Genomic DNA, 22,693 nt, shown 5'->3' on the forward strand with positions numbered 1-22,693 from the left:
TGGAAGGCAGCCAAGTGTGGCTGAGACCCAGCAGAGGAAATGAGACAATCACTGGGAGGAAACGTGAGCTCCTGGGGGGTGGGGCACGGCTGCTCAGAAAGCCTCACAGGTGGCTGGGCTCTTCCACTGTGGTTCTCCATGGGGAAGGGCCCCTGCTTTTCAATCTGGGCTGTGTCCAGAACATTCCTCACAGCAGGTAAGCCTTCCTGCGAAAGGGCAGAAAGGACACCAGGCCTCTCCCTGCCCCCAGACTCCAAACCACAGGGCAGCAAAGCTTAGCCGTCATTGAACCCTTTACTACTCAGAGTGTGGTCCCCAACACATGGCCCTCCTGTATGCCGAGATTCAGAATCTCAGACCCAGCCCACAAGCCTGTTCATCACCAACACCCCCAGCGGGTGGTGCACCTGCATGTCAGGGTTCAAGCAGCCTGGCCTCATCCAAAGGTCTCAACCACAGATGAAAAAACTGAAGCCTTAGAGAAAGAACCAGCCATACTGCATTCTGTGTATGCCACTAGGTACAGGGCCTGGAGCCCGCCCCCAACCCTAGTGCCCAGCCTGATTACCCACCCCTGGCAGCACTGGTCTCTGCCCTCCACAAGCAGAAATGCCCCTGGGGCACACAGGTGCCCAGAGGAAGGACAATCAGAAGCTTCTCCCTATAGCCACCTACCCCCTACCCTGGTACTGACCTGCGTGCAATATCCATGAGCGCCAATCAGGTGGCTGGTGGGGACATCAAAGTCCTGGCGGACGCTGAAAAACACAAGAATCAGTGTCAGCACAGCTCTGCCCACCGCAGGCCACCCAGGCGCTCCCCTTGCTCAGGATCCAGGCGGGTCCAGGTTCAGTGGGAGCCTGAGCATCTCTATGCTCCATGCCTTCCTTGGAGGAGACTCTCATCCAGGCTCCCCAGAGTTAAGCTCATAGACTCCTGGTCATGGCCACCTCCCCTCTGGCCTCACACAGGAGAAGGCACCCAAAGCTGGGTACAAGAGGGCCTGGCGCTGTGGCACACAGGTAAAAACATATACATCCCATATGGGCACAGGTTCAAATCCCAGCTGCTGTACTTCTCATCTAGCTCCCTGCTAATGTGCCTGGGAAAACAGTAGAGGCACTTAGGCCCCTGCACTGATGTGGGAGACCTAGAAGACGCTACTGGCTTTTGGCTTTGGAATGGCCCAGTTGTAGCCATTTAGAGAGCAAGATGACTCTCTCCCCTGCCCCCTTTCTGCAACCCTGCTTTTCAAATATTTAGAAAGTTGGGGGGTGCTCCTGAGTTGGAACTCCAACATCCTAAGTTCACACTCCAGAGGTCAATGCTAACAGCAGACACTGGGGCAGCCTCCTCTGTCTCTGGACCTCAGTTTGCCAGTCTGCTAAATGGAGGCAGTGGATTCTAATTCCTCCCTGGGTCCTTCAGACAATAGCCACTATCACCTGAGCAGATTTCTTGCACATGGCACTGAACACCCATCATTCTCCACAGTCCGGTGAGAAAAAAACAGGTGCAGACAAAGGACCAACTGGCACCTTGGGCACTGTGGCCCACATCCTCTCCACCTTGAGGATGGGGTCCCTAAGAGGTATGAGGGGAGAAGCCCACTTTTTCTCAAATGGGAGAAAGAAGATCTTGGGGGGCTGGGCAGTGCTGGACACGGGACACAGGGGCATTGTCCCCTATAAAGGGTGATATCAGGAGAAGCACGAGGCAAAAATTATCCCTGAGCCTTGAAGCTCTCCTTCCCTCTGTCTGCCATTCTAGAATGGCCACCACCAGGCCCCGACTCTCATAAAAGAAGGCAGCAGGAGGGTGAGACCAAACCAAGTATCCAGGAACCAATAAAGGCACCAGCGGATGGGGACATGGCCCTGGGCAAGGCAGGGTCCATCTCACTTCCTAGCAAGAAAGTGGTCACCCTTCTTCCTTACAGCTGTGGGAGGAAGCCCCTGCACAAGTGCTGAGGGCAAAGTGAGGCCGGGGTGACTGGCTCCCCAGCGCAGCTTCTTCACAGGAGACACACGGTGACCCCAGTCTCCAACCCTGGCTCTGCCCTCAGGGCCCGGTCCAATACCACCCCCACAACCCAGAGGGGGCCGTGGGCAGCGAGCAGGGGACAGGAAAGTTCAGTGATCACGCCCGTAGTTTCTCCTTCTTTGTGGATCAAAAGCGGGACTAGCTCTCAATTCATGCTTGAAAGGCAAGACACATCGCCCGGCCCCTGTATCCTTCCCCACATGAGCTCAGAAACTTGAGTGCCACATCAATTGCAGGCAAAAGGCTTTCTTGTGGTTTTTAATGATGGGGGAGTGGGGTAGTTATGGTCCACAATTAGAGCCAGGGTTTACTCCCAGGGCAGGAGCCACAGAGCAGCAGTGATGAGGGGTTTGGGGGCAAGGGACCCCTGACAGAAGGACCCTCGAGGCTCGGCCACCACAGACAGCCTGGCGGGCCTGGGCAGGAGCCAGCAGTAGTGACTCATGGGGGAATGCAGCCATGCTCGGCTGGCGCTGGCTCAGGCAGGAGAATTGATGGAAACGTTGTCCATGGCAAATGCAGGCCTCTTCTGACGAGAAGAAAATAACCTCAAAGGAGTCCTGGGAGGTGCGATAAGCATCGCTGGCCCCATGCCACCCACAGCACTGTCAAGCTGTCCTCCCCCACTCCCCTGGCCTGCCCCGCCACCCCAACTGGGCATCAGCTCCCAGCCGCGTGCTCACCCCACAGGCCTGGGAGCCTGCGTCAGCCGGGAGCGCTGGGACAAGCAGAGAGGACAATGGCGGGAAGCGGTAATTGCATCCTTAGGTGCAAACATGATGGGAAATTCGGCCATGTGCTCGCATCTTAAAAGGGAGAGACATGTGTATTTCACATCAGCGTGTTGGGGAGACGCCGAGGAGTGGCATATATAGCCCAGGAGATTTACAGCTTGGGCAAATTTTGAAGTCCACGCCTTCTGCTGGGGGAAAGTCCCTGGAGGGCTGGGCAGGCCTAGCAGCTGCCCAGAGGAGGAACACATGCACCAGCTGGTGAAGACCCCAGCCCTGGTCCCTGCCTGCCTTGAAACCACAGAACCCCACCTCCCAGGGCCTCTATTTCCTCGGTTATTCCGCCTGGGCTTTGGACAAGATGAAAAAGATAAAGGGCTAGATTGTGTAACCACCACCCCAGCCCACACCCAAAAAATTCTGTGTTGAAGTCCTAATCCCCAGAATTTCCCAAGATGCTGCCGTATCCAGAGCCTTTGGGGCTATTGAAGTAAAAACAGGAGGATAAGCACTCACCCCACAGGCACAGCAGGAGTGTGCACTAGCACACCAAGAAGGAGTCCACTTCCAGGCCTGGAGAGAGGCCATGGGAGGAGGCCCAGTCTCAGGGCCCAGGGCTGTATCCCTCTACACCTGCACCCACTGCACGTGGCAGGGTGGGCAAAGGCTGTGCCCACAGAGCAGCTGATGGCACCCAGTCTAGAATCCACACAGCCTCAGACGTTCCAGATGCATCCTGTCTTTCTGTCTGAGGCCTTGAGGACAGGATCACCATCTCCATTTTCACTCATGGGGAAATAGAAGCCCCAGGAGCAGACACTTGTGGTTTTGTGGTTACCATCAGCCCATGTTGGGTGGCCAGCACCAATAACACATGGTACCCTCAATAACCATGGTGGCCTCAGCTATGGGTTGGTCAGCCTGGCCAGCCAGCTCCAAGTAGGATCTGGATCCCCCGATGGCCACTCAGGTCCCTAGGCCCTGGATCTAGCACCCTTCAGCTACAAGCCACTGCATATGAACCCGGCATTCGGCACAGATGATTCTAAATGAGAGGGACAGTGTGTTCATACGGTCTAGAGACACAGACTCAGTCTGTGGTAACAGCCATTAGCCCAAAACCATCTCCTTGTCTGGGAAATGAGAAGACAAGCACAGAGCTCTCCTGGCTGGCTCTTCCTGGGATGTGATTGAGTGCATCCCATCCATGACCTGGATATTAAAACATCAAACCCAGCGCTGGTGGCAATCTTCACCTACTCACTAGGGTCCTGGGATCTAGAGGAGTCACACTCCCCTGGGCTGGCCCCCGTCAGGCCCTCTCAGGAGCTGTCCCCTTCAACCACATTTCTCAGTCACCTGCAGAGGTGGGACTTCTGCTGAGTTTTCCGAGCAGCACTAGTAGTGAAAGAGGGCAACTGTGGTTCTGGTAGTCCTCCTGCCCAGTTGGTCTCAGTTTCCCCAACTGTTGTTTGGGTGCCGTGAGGCCTCCTTCCACTATACACAGCTGTGAGAACTGAACGGATAAGAGAGCTATATAAAGCACGTGGCACTTGATCCACTTCCTCTTTCCTACGATAACAACAATAAAAAAACAAGAAGACAATGGCTGCAAGGTCATAATTCCTGCAAGCTCAACCAGACCATTTGGTGTCATGGCCAAGAACCCAGAATAAAGGGAGGCCTCCGGGTGGTGGGAGCCGGGCTGTATCTGAAAGTACTTTGCACAGAGCAGATATGGACAGCTTCTTAGGCTGGCACCAGGGGGATAAGTAGATGAGAAATCACAGGCAGATGTCAGGCTCTGCCCTCCCTCTGCGTTGGTAACTGCAACCTTTGTCAGGTCACTTTCCAACCCTGAGCCTCCCATTATCACTTTGGTTGTTGCAGTGAGACTGCACCACAAAAAGCATTGGCAAACTGCAAGGTGCTGCACAGCAGGGAGAAAGGGGCTGGGATGGAGGCCCAGGAGACAGGGGACGCCTGGCTGCCCTCTGCCTCCCCCGACCCCAGCACCTTCTCTTTGGTCAAGACCTTGGGCAGCTGCTTCCGTCCATCAGCACCAGGGGCCTCTGTCCCATCTGTACTTGCTGCCACCATGGTCCTTTCCCCACTTCTCCCCTTCCAAAGGGCACCTGCCAACTGCTCTTCCTATACCTGTCCTGCTCCCACCTGACCTCTGCCACCCACCCTTGCCCAGAACCAAGCTCACAGGTGCACAGCCAATGGGCCACTACATCATCAGATCTGGTCCAGGCCAGCAAGGCCCAGGTACCATGATTTCAGGAAGCTGGGTGGTAGTGGGCATGACAAGGTAAGAGGATATGAGCAGCCCACCCACGTGGCTGAAACCAGCCTAACACAGAAGACTTCTAGAAAGTGAACCATCTTCCTCTCACACCCCGACCCTCTGCAGCTTGAGCCTCCCTAGGGGACATTCAAGACTGGACTGCTGTGGCGACCCCCGTCTGGGTGGAGAGGGAAGGCCAGGAATCAGGGCTTAGGGTCTGTGAGGCTGTTTATGCCTCATTATTCTGAGTGTTGAAGCACAGTTGTGGGGAAGTCAATGTGCGGCTCACGTGACCCATTCTGTTCAGAATGATGTACCGGGAACCACTCAAGGCCCAAACTACTGTCAATGAGGACAGCTTTCAGCTACAGCCCCATCCTACAAAGCTCACCGGGCCAGCTGCCTGCACACAGAACTTGGTAATTACCCATTTCCGTCTCAGAGAGGCACCCCCAAGCCCACCCTCAAAACCACCTCTGCTTCCCTCCTCTTCCACACCTGCCGTACATGTACTTCCGAATGCTGGTTCATGCCTTGCTTAACCAGCCAGGGCCTGGTCTCTATGGTTTGTGACTGCTTTCTAGGGATACCCCAGTGCTCACACATGCTGTGATGGGTGCAGCCTACACCTGGCCATGTCAGAGCACCAGGAACAGGTGCCTGACACACACACAAGGGCCATCCTGAGAACACAGCGACAAAACAGAGATAAACGAAGAGACGGACAGGAGGAACAGACACAGAGTCCTGAAGACAGTGCCTTGTTCCTGGATCCAGCCACTCCTGAAGCCTATGCTTTTGCTACAAGTCAATTGGTAGCCTGTTATCTGCCTATGCTGACCTTCTGTCACATGGCTATCCAGCCAGCACTCATGTGCCTTCTGAGCTGTTTTCTCGAAACAAAAGCCATTGTTGCTCTCATCTGTGATCTCCTAGAGGGAAGGAAAGAGTTACTGCAGCGTGGATGCTCTGAACCTGGCTCATATTGTTCTAAGGGGATGCCAGGTGATGCTAAGGCCTTGCCTCTTGCAGACTGGCAGTGCCCTGTGCCCTACAGCCATGAAAGGGTTTTCTTCAACGAGTTGTCTCCCTAACCGGTACCCAGGATCCAGCCACCAGGTCAGCACCTGCCTGCTACAAGCCCATGCTCCCCTGGAGCCAATCCTGGTGAGGATAAAGTGCAGGCTAAGTGGCTAGGAAAGTAGCAGTGTTAGGAGAGCATGAAATCTTGCATGAGATTTACCAGCAACAGCTCCGAGCTCTTAAGAAAATAAACAGTTTGAAATTGAGTGGAAAAAAGTAAGAGCCTGCACACAGCCTGGGGTAAACAATCTCAAAGACCTGTTTCTAGACTGTTCTTGAGGCCTCTGAGGCTGAAGCAGCCAGCAGCAACCAGATTGCACTCAGCTGGGCTCGTTTCTGCCTACGGCGTGCCTCCCTGACTCCGTGCTGAGTTAGGAGCATCCTAACTGAGGGAAAGAAAGTGGTGACTGCACTGCAAGGGCAGCCCCTGGGCACCAGGAGAGAGCCTTGCAGGGCCCAGGAGTGAATCTGAGAGCTCTTGGCATGAGGGCGGGCCCACCATCTCTTGTCACTCACTGTCACACACACACGTTCTACTGCACATAAATCCAGCCCCCAGCCTCCACAAGGCACCCATCTTGCCACCCATCACATCACCACACATGGGCACCCACACAGCTGTGCCTGGAAAACCTGGAAGGCTGCCAGTCAAACAGCACTTGATCTACTTGACCAGAGGCTGTCCTATATGCTTGGGTTACCAGGCTTCATTCCCAGCAGACCAGAGGAGTAACAGATTATCCTGAAATTAGATCAAAGGAGTCTGGGACAAAGCTGAGTCTGGGCTTCCTACTTGGAAGGCCCTGGGCGGTCATCTGGTCCCCAAGTTGCTGAGCTGTATTTGCAGAGCTGGGGCTTCAGCCAAGGGCTCACTGGGGCTAGGGCCAGGGCCGGGGCTGAGGCCAGGGCAGGGATGGGGAGCAGGATCATCCTCTCCTCACTTCCATGCCTGCCTCTGCTTCACACAGCGGGGCTGTGCAATGGGGTTGCTTTAGGGGAAGAAGGTCAAATTTCATTTCACTACAAAAGAATTTTAAAAACATGGGCTTAACCATCCCCTGTCAGGGAGGGCTAAAGGCTGGAAAGCATGGGTAGGACTGGCCACAGGGCCCTGGGCAGCTGGGCAAAACAGGCACTCAGGTGTCCTGAAGCTGCACCGCATAGCATGGGCACCCACTTTCATGCCATCAGTCACCCTGTCGTGCCTCCCTTGCTAGGATCTCACAGAGCGGCCTCTGCCAGAGGCTAGCCCCCCAGGAGAGGTGGGCGTGCAGGTCCTAGGACAGATACCACTGTGGTGCAAGGTGACCACATTTCTGCCCTGTGAGCAGAAATGGACCCATGCGGGAGCTTCTTTCAGAAGACAAAACAAGGGATCTACACAGGCACCTCTGCAGGTGCAGGGGTGCTGGGCCCTAGTTATCTCAGCTGCTCCTGTCCTTTTTCCTCAGGGAGCTCCCAGACTTGGGGATAGAGGTGAGCTGAGGTCAGGGGTTTTTCCACGGGAGCAAGCAGTGGTCAAGCAGCCATCCTGGGACAACTCCCCCAAATCCTGCCCACACCCAAGCCTATAAACAGAGTAGGTCTGAGGCAGCAGAAACTGGGTCACCTCAAACTCACGTCTTAGTCGCCCATCCTAAGCACACAAGGAGCATCCTGCTGCTCCCTCTGCCTGCCAGGAGAGGGCCCTGCTGCTGTTGGACCATTGGGAACCCCAGGACATCCCAGTGACTGGGAGGCCTACGCTATGGGGCACCAGCCCCAGACCAAGGGTCAGCAAAGGCAGAGAGGATGTAGAGGTGTCTGGGTAGCTGCCACCGAGAAGGCTCATCAGCACCTGGATCCAAGCTAGGCACAGCTAGGTCTTGGGGTACAGGAAGGGACAGCCCTATCTACAGAGGAAGAACTCCTAGCTGGGGGTGGTGGACAGATGCAGGCCTGAAACCAGCAAATCCAAGAGCCAGCCTGGGGCCACCCGCTCTACTCACTGTGTGAAGGGGGTCCCAACAGTGTCCACCTAACAGGGCTATAGGCAAGTCCAAGAGCTGCAGAGTCAAACACTTGCAGACAGGTGTGGGTGGGCAGGGCTTCACAGAGGCCACCAGCGTTCTTCTGCCGGCCGGCTGGGCTCTGCTCCCCACTGCTTATCGGAACAGGCCTTCCGTGCCAGGACCCTTATCACAGAAGATCTCTAGCCAGCTCCTCAGTGAGGCAGAGGCCCCGGCTGACCCAAGCTGTCCCTGGTTCAAGACAGGGTGCCTACAGGACCCAGAGTGTGGCCTCAGTGGTCTCAGGGGAGCAGAAGGGCTGCGTGCCTGCGTGGATCGTGTGTGTCTGCATGAATCCCTGTGTGTGCGTCCATGTATGTATCTGTGGTGTGTTTGTGGGTATCTGTGAGTGTCTGTGAATATCTGTGCGTATCTGTGTCTGGAGATCTATGTGTGGATCCATCCATATGTCTGTGAGGATTCATGTGTGTGTCTGGGTATCTATCTGTGTGTGTGTTGGTAAGACCATCAACACGAGGTTGTACAGGTCTAGCAGGGCAGCCTTCTCCACATGAATTCCCCTGCCCCACCTGGGTGCCAGGACCTTGGCAAAGATCAACACCTGCCTACTTGGATGGCTGTGGCAGGAGGGCAAAGAACAGCCCCAGTCCTGCAACTCTGCCCATCATGGAAAGCAGCCTGTGGCCCCTTTCAGAGGAGGAGGCTGTATTAAGCAGTGCCTGCTCCCAGGCTGCCTTATAAACCACCGAAGCAGACGCACTCCAACACGCATGCCTGGCTCAAGGAAGAAGGCCCTGCATACAAGGTGACATGGCCAACCTCATCAACCTCCCCTCCCTGAGAGCTGGAGACCCCTGCTGCATGGATCCAGCCAGGGATTATCAAAGCCAGGCCTGAGGCTTCGCTCTGCCGTGCACATGAGCCCACATCAGGAATGAAGCATATCATTATGGCAGGATTAGCAGAAATATGCCGCCAGGCAGTACTGTGCACACATTGCACTTAATAAGGTCAGTGGCGGCACGCAGCAGGCAGGCCGGAACACGAGACCACGGAGCCCCTGGCCCCTCCCTCGGCCCACAGAAGGGATTTGGGGGCAGCAGCCTAGACAGGTGAGCCAAGGTCTTCTGTGGGGCCTCTGAGGCCTGGATGCTATGAGGCTACCCATCCCTCCTCCCACTTCCCACCGCTGACATTGCTCCCCAATCTTCCCCACCCCTGAAGGCAGATTCACTCCGTGCTTCTCCATGCTGTTAGGCAGGCAGGCAGTAGTAGGCAGTACCTATTCATCTGCCACCCTCCGTGGTGGCATAACGCACAGGCACTTCTGACACAGTCTGATGCCACATATGGTCACACGGCACAGATACGGAGTCAGGGATCCCAGCAGCAGGGTCAAACAAGGACCAAGCAGGGAGATTTAAAACAAGCAGCCGGCCCAACTCTCCTGGGCACCTACTCACAGAACTTCTCAGAGGCGGGCCTAGGACACCAGCACTGTTCTAATGCCTGCGGGACCAGCCAACTTAAGGGATGGCAAGGCCAGCCTGCTGTGAGTTCTTGGGGACCCTCAGTCACCTCTGAGGCCTCAGCCTCCGTTGTCCATGCCTGTGCACGTAGTAAGGGTTCCCCTGCCTGCCTAAGAGTGCACACACTGCAGTCCCTGCAAGCTCTTTGGGCAGGGATGCACATGTGGGGAGGCCATATGGTAGCAGCCTGAACAGAGGGTGTGTGTGTGTGTGTGGCTGTCGCCATCACCAGCTACTTCCCTTTCCTCCACCTGGCTCACCGAGCCCTCGCCAGATGCCAAGCACCACCCTGGTCTGAAGTAGTGACAGTGACCCAGACCCACCCAGGACCCCTACGGGGTAAGGGTAAAGACACTCACAGTTCTGTAGTCCTGGATAGGATGGCAGAGAGGGTGAGCAGGATGCATCCGTAGGGGCCTGCCTCAAACTGGGAAGGAGAAAGAGGAGTGAGCACCCATCCAGCCTGCACTTCCCTCCTCAGCTCCAACAGTAATGGGGACCCCACCCCAGAAGCAGCTGGCCCTGGGTCCGCTGCCACCATCAGTCTTATCCTAGAAGTTGCTGAGGACTGTAAGGAAATCCCCGTGCAGGTGCCTCCAGCCAGATCCCCTGCAGGATAAGCAGGCACTAGCTTAAGTGACATAGGGGCAGCATGCAAGAGAGACAGGGGCTGCCACAGAACACTCGCCCACAACTGGAGGGTCCTGGGAGCTCATGAGACAGCAGTGGAGGTGACCACCAACCACAACAGATGGGGTTAGCAGGGAGGCACAAGTAGTATTGTCACTCCCTTCCACCACATAAGGAACAGAAGCTCAGGACCTGAGCACTGTGCCCAAGCTCCCATGTCCGCCCAGTCCTGCCTTCTGGCTTTGGACCATCTCAGCTCCGGCCGTTGCAGCCATTTGGAGAGTGAACCAGTGGATGGAAGATCTTTCTGCCTCTCCTCTCTGTAGATCTGCCTTTGAAAACCAGATAAACCAGATAAACAAATCTTTTTTTTTTTTTTTTAACCAACATGAAATCAACTTCATCCTAGCTCTGGGATCTTAGGCCAGGCCTTCCACTAATGCTGCCAGCAGTTTCCTCAGTGAAAAAAAAATGAGGCTCCTGAAGCCCTCCCTTTCCTACATCAGAAGCCATGGTGCATCCATTACAAGATGCCTGTGCAAGGGCTCCGATCAGTGCAAGGAGTTATGTGGCTTCCCCTCCCCATGGCGACGCAGGTTGGGGAGGCTTCAGACTGCAAGTCCCTGGTCATAGTGCTGCTGCAGACATGGGCACAGTCACGGCACTGTCACAAAGTTCTCTTCATGCCAGTTTCCCTTCAGGGGTAGCCAGCACTTCTGCCATGTGTGCCCTCATTGTCCTGTGGCCCTTTCCGCTCTATGTCAGCTTGGCCAGGGCTGTAAGGGCCTCCCACTCCCACCCCGATCCGCAGGCTTGCAGCAAAGTAGGGGACCCAGGAGCCTGCTGCCAGCACCACCCCCTCTATAATTGCGGGCCCCGGGACTACAGATCCAGCCTTTGTCTAGCCCTTGAGACTCCCACATCCACTCCAATCCCTGTGCAGGGGAGAGAAACCAACTCAGCTTGGGGCTTCTTGCCCTTGATGGAACACAGCTGAATGGTCCCAATATTCCACTTCATTTTGAAAATGACTTATGAAAGTAATCAGCTGTAAGCTGCCAAGACACAGGAGGCCACAGGGCAATGTGTTGGCTTGAAGAACCAGACCAGGCAGGCAGGACATGCCACGAGGGTCCCAAGAACCATCTGGGGCCTCCAGGAAAGAACGGACCATTCTTTGAGCCCTGGGGGATGCCAAGGAGCACCATGGCAGACTGGGGCGGGGCACCCCACATTGACCCAGGGTCTTCCAGCAGCAGCCCAGAGCGGAGGTGACTGTGAGAAGCCAGCAAGACTATTTACTTTGGGTGGTGAGGGCCCCATGTGCATTTCCAGGCCTGGCACGAGGAACCCCTCCTAGGCCCAGGCCATGAAAAATGGATTTGGTGAGGCGAGTGCTGAGACAGCACAACTGCATCCAGCAAAAACAGTGATTAAACTGCGGGGGCCAACTCAGCCTCCCCGGGGTCGGGGGGAGCAGGGCAGGCTGTCACAGCGGACCTCCAAGCCAGGAGGTGCTGAAAGAGGGCAGTGCTCTGGCCCCGGGAGCAGGCCTGATCCTCAGAGTCCCTTGCACTGTCACTGTCTTGCTTACTTTACCAAACCTCTGGGGCACAGCAGTAGGTGCTCTCGTATAGTGCTTAAGGGGCCTCATGCGCCAACAGAGCAGTAGAGTTCCAGATGCTCAGCTCCCAATCCAGCTGCCAATAACATGCCTCAGAAGGTAGGTCAAGAGTGGCCATGTTGACATCCACACCGGAGACCCAAATGAAGATCCAGGTACCTCACTTCAGTCTGAGTGAAGCAGTGGATGGAAGACCTTTCTTTCTCTCCCTGTCATTCAAATAAATCAATCAATCTTAAAAAGAGAGAGAGAGAGAGTAAAATCCTGGGATGTGGATACACCTCACAGACAAGGAGAGAGGCTGGGTGCTAACCCCTGAGCATTTGAACAAATTCTGCCCAGTGCCTTTTTTGTGCCTACAAGTCTCACCAGTCAACGCCCTTTCCAGAGCTGAGTAGCTCCACCTCCTTGGCATGTACAGGGTTATACAGGTGCCCTTGGTCCTGCCACCCTGTTTAAGCCATGCATGCAGATGCCAGAAGGCTCCAGCTGGCTCCCAGCAGGGCTGCCCTGCCTCCTGACACTCCTGATAGCAGGTCAGCCAGGACTTCTCCTGGGGACACCACTCTGGGCATTCAAGGCCCTTCTCTGAGAAGCATGGTGAGGCAGCTAAGAAAGCTGGAAGTCACCTGAGAACTGCTCTGTCTCCCATCTTCCAGATGAAGAAACTGAGGCTCTCCCCTTGCCCAAGGCCAGGCAGCAGGTGCACAGCCTCAGTAGACAGTCCTCCAGGTTACTCTGAAGAAGAGCAAGGCAGGCCCAGGGCCAAGGAGCAGGTGACAGCCAGCCCAGAGCTCTCCTCTGCATCTCCCTGCCTGCATGTCCATGCCGGGTCCCAGCCCTGCTTGGAACAAGTTATCTCACAGGTGATTACTCTGCAAGAGGACTCCAGCAATGACTCCACACTTGTCCCTGTCCCCTGCATTCTTGTGGCATGCCCCACTCCCATCCCAAGGGACCCCTGGAGCTGCCAGAAGTGGGATACTTCCCACAGCTGTACCCAGGGGAAAAGTGCTGAGGAAGAAATCAAACAGCAGGAGCTGCAGGCCTAGTCTCACGTCTAGCAAGTTCTGGACTACTGGTAAACCCTCCTGTGCCTAAACCCTCCATGAGGCCTAAAAGAGTGGCTCCTGGCTCCCATCCTCAGGAGGCTGAAGGCAAGGCGGGAGGAAAGCTCAGAGATGAGTCTGTACCCCCCAGCGAGCAGGACCACATGCTCTGCCTTTCCCATGACCCCACAGAGACACTAGGGTGTGAGGCCTGGGTATTGGCTCATGCTATACGCTGCCCTGTCATGTCCATAACCAGCTCTCCTCCTCCCAGCAGGGTTACCCTGCAACTATCCTGGCAACCACTAAGAACACCACACAAGGCCTTGTACACTCAGGACACTGGCTCAACGCCCCAACACTATTACAGTCTTTGTGTGACACACAGGTACAGAGGGGTCCTAGAAGTCACTGACCATCACAGATGGAGCTGTGAAGGTGCAGCAGTGGTGGCACAGGGCCTGTACAAAGTTAGCAATGGGGATCACAAGAAGGGAGTTAGTGCCAAGATCCGCAGCACATTCTGCACAGTCTGAGGAGAGACCCCATGTTCTGGGCGGCAGCAGCTGTGTCACTGTGCATTCCAGGAGCAACGGGTTAGGGCAGGGGAAGTGGCCTCTCAGGAGGAGCAGGAGGCTTGAGGACTCAGCTTACACCAGCCTCGCTTTAAAGCCAGGCTGCCCGGCTACAGAGGTCACATCCTTGCCCGGGAGTGTGTAGTCTCTCCCATCCCCTGTCCACAAAGGCAGCCATGCCACCAGCTTCCTAGGACCCCACTCCCATCCCCAGAGCCTGTGTCTGGCCATCCAGCCCACCCTGCAGATACCAGTGGACATGCAGTTCTCCTCCAGCAGCCTGCAAGCCCTGGACCCAGCCCTGCTTCCCTAGTCACACCACACAGGGGCTCCTTGGGCACTGCTCAGTCCAGTCTCAGCCACAGATCCCTTCCTCTTCATTGCTCGCACTCCACCAAGACGGTGCCCAGGTGTCCAGAGGCGGACTCCACTGACACAGAGAAGGCTCTTGGAGCAGCTGCAGTACTACTTCCCCTCCCCTCTGGTCCCACCCCACCTTGGTCCAGTCCTGGACCTAGCAGCTGTGACAACCCCTGCCCCAGCCTAAACCAGCCCATTGTCATGAGCCTCCATTCAGGGCCAGCCTCGACCAGGGGAGGAGGACTCCTCATCCTGTGTGGTACCCCCTGTGTATACCTGCTGGATGCTTTGCTGGAGAAATAGCACCAGCTCCTCGTAGCAGCTCAGGCTGTGCAGTGTAAGCTGGAAGAAACACAGACAGGTGATGAGCTTGCCCAGGCCCTCACACACAGCACCCCAGCCTGCTGCGGCTTCTACAGCCCTGGCTTTGATCACTCCCACACCCTATTGGGACTGTTCCTGTCAAGGAGTGGCCATCCTAAAGGGTGACCACACCTACCTGAGTGTGACATCAAAGCTAGCCTAAGGAACATGCCAGGGACTCCAGGGCTGATCTGAACTGCTACAGCCCTGGGCCAGCCTGACCCCTGCAGAGGGCCATTCACTCCTGATGGGGTGGGGAAGGGGGGGGTTTGCCACACATCCTAGCCATAAAAACCACAAGGTGGGGTACTTAATAGGAAGCAGCGGGCCCAACTCTCCTTTGGGTGAGGCCCCTCATGCAGAACCTGGGACCACACATGCCCACACAGAGGGCAATGGAAACCAGTAAGTTAAGACAAAAATTCTTTGGGAGGCACCTCAGCAAAGGCCCCTGTCACCCATATGGGAGACTCAGAAGAAGCTTCTGGCTCCTGGCTTCAGCCTGGCTCAGCCTTGGTCGTTGTGATCAGTTGGGGAATGAACCAGCAGAAGGAAAGTCTCTCTTTCTCCAACTCTTGACTTTCAAATTAATAAAACAAATCTTTAAAAAAAATTATTTTTCTGTGAAGATGTAGCCAAGAATTGGAAAACTTCATTGTTCTCGTAGTTTCAAAAACTCAGCTATGTCCCTCATTCTTATCCCTTCCTTCATCTCTTTGAGGTCTGGCTTGAGCCACACTGTCCACACTCTCCCTCTCCGATTCCTACCACCCCACCTCCTCACCCCAAGGAAGCCTATAGAGGATGCTAAAGAAGCCTGCAGGCCAGCAGGGGTGGCTGCGGCCCACGCGACAGCCACTACATGTTCAGACTGTGAAGCCCAGTGCCCCATACCATCGAGGCCAAGGTGGAGGGAGGGTGGGGGGAAGCAGAGGCCCTCTGGCCACAAAACCAGCTCCTCCTGCCAGGGCCCCTCCCCAAAACAACCCCAATCTGCACTCCTCCCCAACCCTGGGGTGAGAGCCTGTGGCCTGGGCTGCCCAGGCGGCCCCAGCCAAAGCCAAAGGGTGTGTGATAGTTTTCCAGAAAGCCGTACCACTTCTAAAACACCATCTGCTTTGTATTTCCCCGTCGGAGTGAACTGCTGACTTCCAGAAGCCCTAAAAAGGAAAGAAAGGAGTGTGAGTCCTCTTTGGGGGAAGAGATGATATACCCTCCAGCCAGGGTCATGACACATGTGTCACTCACCCAGGGCAAACACAAGGTGGCTCCGAGAGAGAGGCAAGGCACCAGGGGCTTCTTGTACCTCCATAATGCTTTGAGTTTACCCACCAGGCCAGATCAGGACTGCCTGGCATGGCAGAGGAACAAAAAAGGGATAGTGGAGAGAGCAGAGGGGAGAGCTGGGAGTCAGTAAGCCCAAGCTCTTTCGCTGGTAAGTTGGCCTCTAACAAACACCATCTATGGGCCAGGCCATGCCCACTCAGCTTTTGTCTCCACTCACAGGGGATCCCAGCGTCTGTCCTGTTGGTGACCCCTGCACACTGCCAACCTCAGCACCCTTTACACAGCATCCACTGGGGAGCCAGTGACATAGCAAAACCAAGAGCAGGGTTTGGGTTTGAGGGCTGTCTGTGCTATATGGCCTTGGACCAGCTCCCATCCCTTTCTGGGCTCCTATGTCCTCATCTATAAGACAGGGAGAAGCTGACTTCCTGCTTCCCCAGCACACAGACTGTCCAGGTGGGTCCTTGGCCCCATTGTCAGCAAATCCACAGGAATACAGGCAACAAAGTAACAGCACAAGGCACCTGGAATACAGGTGATGGCTGAAGCACCTGAGCAGCACCTGCAGGATGCCGAGTCTGTGCTGGGCTCCCTTGGACGTCCAGTCTTGGAATCTATCATCCGCTTACCTTAATGCATGACTTTAAATATGAGAAAGATTATCTCCCTCTCTACATATCACTGGTTTGTCCTGACTCACTGACTTGTCACAAGCACCCTGCTGAGTCATCATTTTCTAGAGGAAGACACAGATGAGTTTCAGAGAAGTAAGTTGCTCAGAGTCACACAGCCAATAAGCACCTCAGTGGCAGGCAGGATACACCTCCAAAGGGCCTGGGCTAGGCACAGTACTCCTCAGAGCTGCCCCCATTACCGAGGCTCAACCAAGGCTGGGACTGGGTGGGAACCCTCCTCTGCATGCACCTGCATCGACTGTGCAGGGCAGGGCAATAAGGAAGAGCCCAGGGCCTCCACTCTGCCACCATGAGCTGCCACCTCTCAGGCTCCTCTTCCATTGAGTGCCATCCAAATGACACAGCAGGTAGGGGGAATGCCCTGGGAACTGGGAAGAACTGGGAGCTCCAAAGGAGAGGAACTGGCTATTGGGCTCAGTGCTTCCTTTGAGAGTCACCCCTGTGAAGATGGGACATATAGAACCTGCCACCTCAGGCTGACACCCAAGGCTCAACCCAGCACAGGGGGACAGGATCCTGGGAGGATACAGGGATGCAATTCTTCCACCATTGGGACAGGAGACACCCCACAGACTTGCTGGAGGCTCTGCTACAACACAGCCCTGGGAACACTTACAGGGTAACCACGGCTCGCTCCCGGCCGCCAGCCCGCCACAAGATATCCGCAATGGCCAGGGCGAGACAGTGCGTCCTGTGTGCGTCAGAAGGCTGCAGGAGCCTGCGGGAGGGAAAGGAAATCACTTACTCTCACAGGGTCACAGGGTGGAACAGTAGGGCAGTGTTTCCTGTAGATGGTGCCTCGGGTTTCCCCAGTCACCCACAGGAGCTACTACAGAAACCCCAAAAAGAGCCCAGCGCAGAGAGGCTTCTGCAGATGAAGGCCAGGGGAGTAACCTTTGAGGAGGGCCCTCGGCCAGGCTGGAAGGAGGGAGCGGGGAGGCTAGTCAGTTGTGCAAACTGCAGTCTCTCAGGCAAATCCCAGGCCCGATCTTTCCTAGGAATTCTGAGATGCCACCTCATGCTGGCAGGTGCATCTCTCTCCACCGACCAGCTAGAGATGAGGCTGCAGAGGCCAAATTTGGATCCAGGCACAGGCATGAGGTAGTAGAAACTCAAGGATGACCTATGTGGTTTTAGGGAATGCATGGTAGCACTGTTGGCCCAGATGAGGGACAGGTGAAAGCTGGAGGAAGTGACAGCTGCACCTCAGACCTGCCCAGCAGCAGGTGCACGTGGATTCTCCTAGCCCTCCCCTTCTCCGACCCAGGGAAAGCTGTGGGACATACAGAAAGCCCAGGAAAGCATCTGGCCCCAGAATTCCCAGTAGGTGTCTCAAGGGAGCAGCAGAGCCACCCAGGACAGGACCCAGTGAGCTGCGGAGGCATCAGCAGGGCAGCAGAGGCAGGAAGGAGGTGGAGCAGGAGAGGGCCAGCCAGCAGCTGGTGCAGAAGGAAGGAGACGGAACCTCTTCCAGTGTGGATAGGACTATGAGGTTCCAGGGTGAGGCACAAAGGAACAAGGGAGTGCAGGATCATCTTTCCCACGACATGGTTCCAGGGCTCCACAGAGTTGCCCCTTATGCCTTTCCCTACAGCCTGTGGGTTCCCCTAAATGCACATGAAAGTCTCACCTCGGCCCTGCCTTTTTCTTTCCCCAATAAGCAGCAGGTCTTGATGAGGACCTGCTCCAGGCTGTGCAGCATTGAGCTCCACACACAGCCACAGGTGCAGAGAGCACTGGGGTTCATCCCTCCTTGCCAGAGTGAGAGAAGTGGCACTAGAGACCAGGGCAGAGCCTGCCATGGTGGCAAGCAGGTGCTCACCGTCCCAGACTTTTGTGGTATACTATGCACATCCAGGCCTTTGTGGTCCACCTACTTTACAATAGATCACATAATGCAGTAGCCCCCGAGTTTCCCCTGCTGGACCCTGACAGACAACCTTACCTCCTACCCATGTTTGCAAAGCCCAGGAGGGCCCAGTGCCTGGCCCATGCTAAGAGTCCACTCGGTGCCATGTGTCACTGTGGTCCATCTGGAAACATGCCATCTGCAGCAATCCGGGAAGGTGGACACCCAACATTAGACAGAAGAGTGACACTGGGCCCCTGACACTGGAAGTCCTTCAGAGCCAATGACACAAGTAACAAGCCTTTGAGCCCTTGAGAAAACAGAATGGCAGCCCAGTCCCACACTCCCAAGGTCTCAGGAAGCCGAGGCGTGCTGCTTGCAGGAAATGCTCTCCAGCTCTCACCAAACTGGACTGGCCAAGTGTCAGAGGCCAGCCCCGGGACCTTATTAACAGGGGAAACAATGTGGGGGCATGAGAGGTCATGCCAAGGACCAATGCAGGCCCGGAGGGCAGGGAAGAAGGACGGGCTATTTGTCTGTCTGCATTTGGAAGCCACAAATGCGGACTCCCTCACCCTCTACCCACTGTTCCTGCTCAATACCTGGCCTTCCTCGAGGAGATGCCAGTGTCCTGGGTCAGCATGCAGTGCACCTCAGCTGAGCTGTCACTACCAGCATCCCAGCAGCAACCCTATCCCCTCCAGCTCCTTTCCCATCCCCTTGCACAAGCAAATCCTGGGCACAGGGTTGGGAAGGGCACAGGCTTGGGAAGGCACAGGGTTGGGAAGGGCACAGGGTTGCAGTCACGTCCACAACACAGACGTGGCTGAACCCCCAACCTAGTGGCAGCAAAATGAAGCCTGCACTGAATGAGGGCAACTATCCAAGGTCATGGAAAAATGCCCTAGGCCTTGTCTATCTTTGATTTCGATTTATTTTCATTTCAGTGGGCAGGCAGAGAGACAAACAAGAGATCTTGCATCTTTACCCTCAAATGTTCACAACAGGCACAAACCAAGATCTAGGAATTCAATCCAGGTCTCCCATATGGGCAGTAGAGACCACCTGCTGCCCGTTCCACCCCCACCACCACCAGAGTTGCACATCAGCAGGAAGCTTGACTCATAAGCAGAGACCAGAGTCAGAACGAGGCACTGCAGTCCTTTGTCCAGCTCTCACTGCTGGACCCAGCCTGGCTCCACAGGTTCACAACCCCTCTAAGCCTCTGTGTGTCTATCTGTAAGCACTTGCTGCCTGCCACAGTGGCTCCTCCTGTCTCCCCACTGTTCCCTGGACCCTCTTGGTCTTTCTCTTCTGAGTCATGTCTTTCTAGAGAACAGGCTGGCGTTGAACAAGTTCAGCGGTCAGGCAGTCATGAAGCCAGGCTCCATCCCTGGCCTTTGCTTCCCCTATAACTATACACTTCAAGCTCCAGCCCAGATGTTCCCCAATGCACCCCAGGATGCATGCTGCCATGTAGCCCTTCCAGAGAAATGTCACAGTGCTGGGGACCCCCAGCTGACAATAAAGGAGCCACCTGAATGCCCCGACCCCTGCTTCCCCAGGCTGCTCAGCACCTGCCGACACACCCGCAGGGACAGTGACGGCTCTGCATTTCCTGGTCTGTGAGACACACACTCCTACCAGGAATCTGGCACCGGGCCAGGCTCTTAGACCAGGACAAGTGTCTTTAAGAGTCAAATTCCGCCCAGGAGAAGTGCAGGATGAAGCTGTCTAGGCAGGGACCAGCTGGGTGTGGAGCAGAAGAAAATGCAGTCTGCTCCAGCCTGTCCTACCCTCATGTTTCAGAGACACAACGCTTCTTCCCTAAATATCTCATAGCAGCCTCCACTCTCCTCGACCTGCCACCTCCATCGAGTCCACAGAAAAGTCAGGTGAAGGCTGGCCAGAGAGCAACATACTCTCTTCCCCTGCTCTCTGCTCCCTTGCAAGCTCAAAATCAAAGAAGGAAGGGGAAGGGAATGAGGGCCGACCTGCAGCACCAAGCCTGCATTTTCACATGGCCCCACTGCCCAGGCCCAGAGGGGCTTAGGGCAGAAGCCTCTTCCACTCTGGGACTCTAGCCTTTAGTTTGCTAAGTAAGTGTGGGTGGGTAAGATGGCCACTTGCCCTGCACCCTCCCCCAGCTCTCTCCCCAGCTCTGACTGCTCTCCAGGCCTGCAGGGAGAACAAGACTCGCTCCCTCTCCACCCTCTGTCTTCAGAGCCAGGCCAGCACCACCTCAAGTGGAAAATCCCCAAGCCTGCACTGGGCTCCATCTGTTCGGCTGCGGGCTCAGTGCTGGGCCTCGATGCCTAGCCAGACGTGCCTGCCGCAGACACAGTGGCTGTGCCAAGGAGCCCTGACTCCGGCGTGACTTCCCTGGACGGTACCGCCTGCCTGCCTGTCCACCGCTCTCTGCTGTCACAGAATCGTTTCCCGGTGCCAGCCAGCCGTGGTGACACACTGAGGAGGGGGCCTCCAGGGCAGGACCCAGCCTAGGAACCTGGGGTGGGCAGGAAGGAAAGGGCAGGACTCCCTCTTGCCTCGGAGCTCTGTGCTGCACACACACAGGATGCCAGGTCACAGACTGTGACAGGTCACTACAGCATTCCTGAAGAAGCTCAGCAGCCAGCCTCTGTTCTCCCTCTCTCCTTTGAAAGCAGCATCACTTCTGAAATCTTGGGACTATGGGGTCTGGGAAGGCTCCTCCCCATAAGGCACAACCCCAGCACACAACACAAGCCCGGCCGGTCAGCAGGTTGGCAGGTTGGCCGCTCCTTCTTGCCTCTACTTCCTCTGCACCCTTTCAGGAGATCTCTGTGCAGGCCAGCCCAGCTCTTGGCTTCAGGCCAAGGAGGCAGGGAGTCCGGGGGTCAAGGCTGCCTTCCCTACTGCCTCTCTATCACAGAGCCCTGGGGAGCAGGTGTAGCAACACCAACTGAGACTGAAGTAGAGCTCAGCAGGGAAGCTGAAGCCTACTCAGTCCAGGGAGATGGAGCCGGACACCCTGCCCACAGCCCAGCTGTTCTCTCCATCATGAGCCACCCTTGGGTCCGCCCTCTGAACGGCTTCAGCCTATGCCAGCATGGCTTCCCTCTCCAGTATGGGGGGCAGAGCTCTGCCCAGGGATGTGGCCTAGAGGACACAGAAACTCTCCCATCCTCTCAGGAGGAAGGGGAAAGTGGAGGGGAGGAAGGGTCAGCCTTTTCTGGAACCAAGTGGAATGCTCCTTCCTGACCATTGGGAAACTGCCTGTAACTTCAACTTCCCTTGGCCAATCCAGAGCCGACACTCAAATGCAGCAGGATTGAAGGGGGTTAAGAACCATTGTAGTGACTGCTAAGACCTGGCTTACCCCAGGCAGCTGCAAACTATCCCCAACTCCCACAACCTCGCTACCTGCCACCCTCACCCCAGACTCCCCTACCTCGGCCTGATTCCAGGCACTGCCCTGGCCACCTGCCACTCCCATCCCCAGGCCCCCCCACCTCAGCCTGCCTCCAGGCACTGCCCTGGTCACCCCAAGCCAGGCTGCCCTCAGCTCCCTGCCCCCAGGCCTTCGCACATCTTGTTCTCCTTGTTGGCATACCATTCTGCCTCCCCTCCCTGTTTGTCTGCATAACTCATTCATTTGTCCATGCCTTCATTCAGCAAAAATCCTGAGGGCCTCCACTGTGGGTTAGGCACTGGGCTGGCAGCCAGGGGCAGGGCTGTGGCCCACAGTGGAGCCCAGGCAGCCCAGGGGAGGTCCCTGCTCTCAAGGGGCTTGTGTTCGGCAAGACTGCAGCAGCAACAAGCAAGGATGCTGGCTCATCGTGTGACAGCAGAGCTGGGGAAGACATGGAAGACCTACCCCGGGTGGTGACAGGAGCCAGCAGGCCACTTCCCCGTGGGCCTGGGAAGTGGAAAAGAACTAAAGGAAAACGAAAGTCTGAGGAGGTGCTTGAGATTTTGGCAAGATCAAAACATGACTCCCCGGGAAAGCCTCTCAGGTGAACCCTAAGCCTCCCTCCTGCAGACCCTCCTGCCACTGCCTGTCCATTGTCAGGCTCTTAGTTCAGTGTCAGGTACCACGAGGGCAAGGTTTCATCTGTCTTGTCCAGCACCTGCTAAGTATACGATATGAGCTTGCTCTGACAGTCAGAGATACCAGGGTCCCACACTTAGTAAATCCCCTGAGTCCATGTTGCTTCTTATCAAGGAGGACTACAGTGGCCTCCCCATGGAAAGGTGACGGCAGCATCTGTCTCCACAACATTAAACTTGAACATCCCAGCACTTTGCTGGGCCGGACTCCTGAGGCAGGCAATGGGGAAAGGCGTAGCACAGTCGGAAGTGACAGTGGGTAGATCCAAGGTGGAAAGCAAAGACAAGAACTGGGACCACATGGGATCTTGCCATGAAATGCTGTGTCTATGGCTTCATGGTTAGACACACTCTCAGCTCAAGGTCAGCATCTTTCTGTTTGGGAGGAAACACCGTGATGACCATTTTGGAGAACTATTGCAAAAATTATAGGCCAGCAAGCATGAGAGCCACCTTCACTCTGCCCCATCCATGTTGCTGAAATGCG

At 55.8% G+C, this 22,693-nt stretch overlaps 1 protein-coding gene across 1 annotated transcript in view; it reads right to left on the reverse strand.

Moving 5' to 3' along the window:
- Window positions 1-22,693, reverse strand: part of MINDY4 (MINDY lysine 48 deubiquitinase 4) — an 87,626-nt gene that overhangs the window by 14,676 nt on the left and 50,257 nt on the right. Inside the window, exons 10-14 of the mRNA XM_040964998.1 lie at window positions 16,885-16,986; window positions 15,383-15,446; window positions 14,200-14,265; window positions 10,045-10,112; window positions 695-758 (exon numbers count right to left, since the gene is read on the reverse strand). Coding sequence (XP_040820932.1) covers window positions 695-758; window positions 10,045-10,112; window positions 14,200-14,265; window positions 15,383-15,446; window positions 16,885-16,986 — 364 coding nt within the window. The remainder of the gene's footprint in view (window positions 1-694; window positions 759-10,044; window positions 10,113-14,199; window positions 14,266-15,382; window positions 15,447-16,884; window positions 16,987-22,693) is intronic.

This window comes from Ochotona curzoniae, unplaced genomic scaffold (assembly GCF_017591425.1).
Source record: "Ochotona curzoniae isolate NIBS_2020 unplaced genomic scaffold, NIBS_Ocur_1.0 scaffold_3835, whole genome shotgun sequence".
NCBI classification, from domain to species: Eukaryota; Metazoa; Chordata; class Mammalia; order Lagomorpha; family Ochotonidae; genus Ochotona; species Ochotona curzoniae.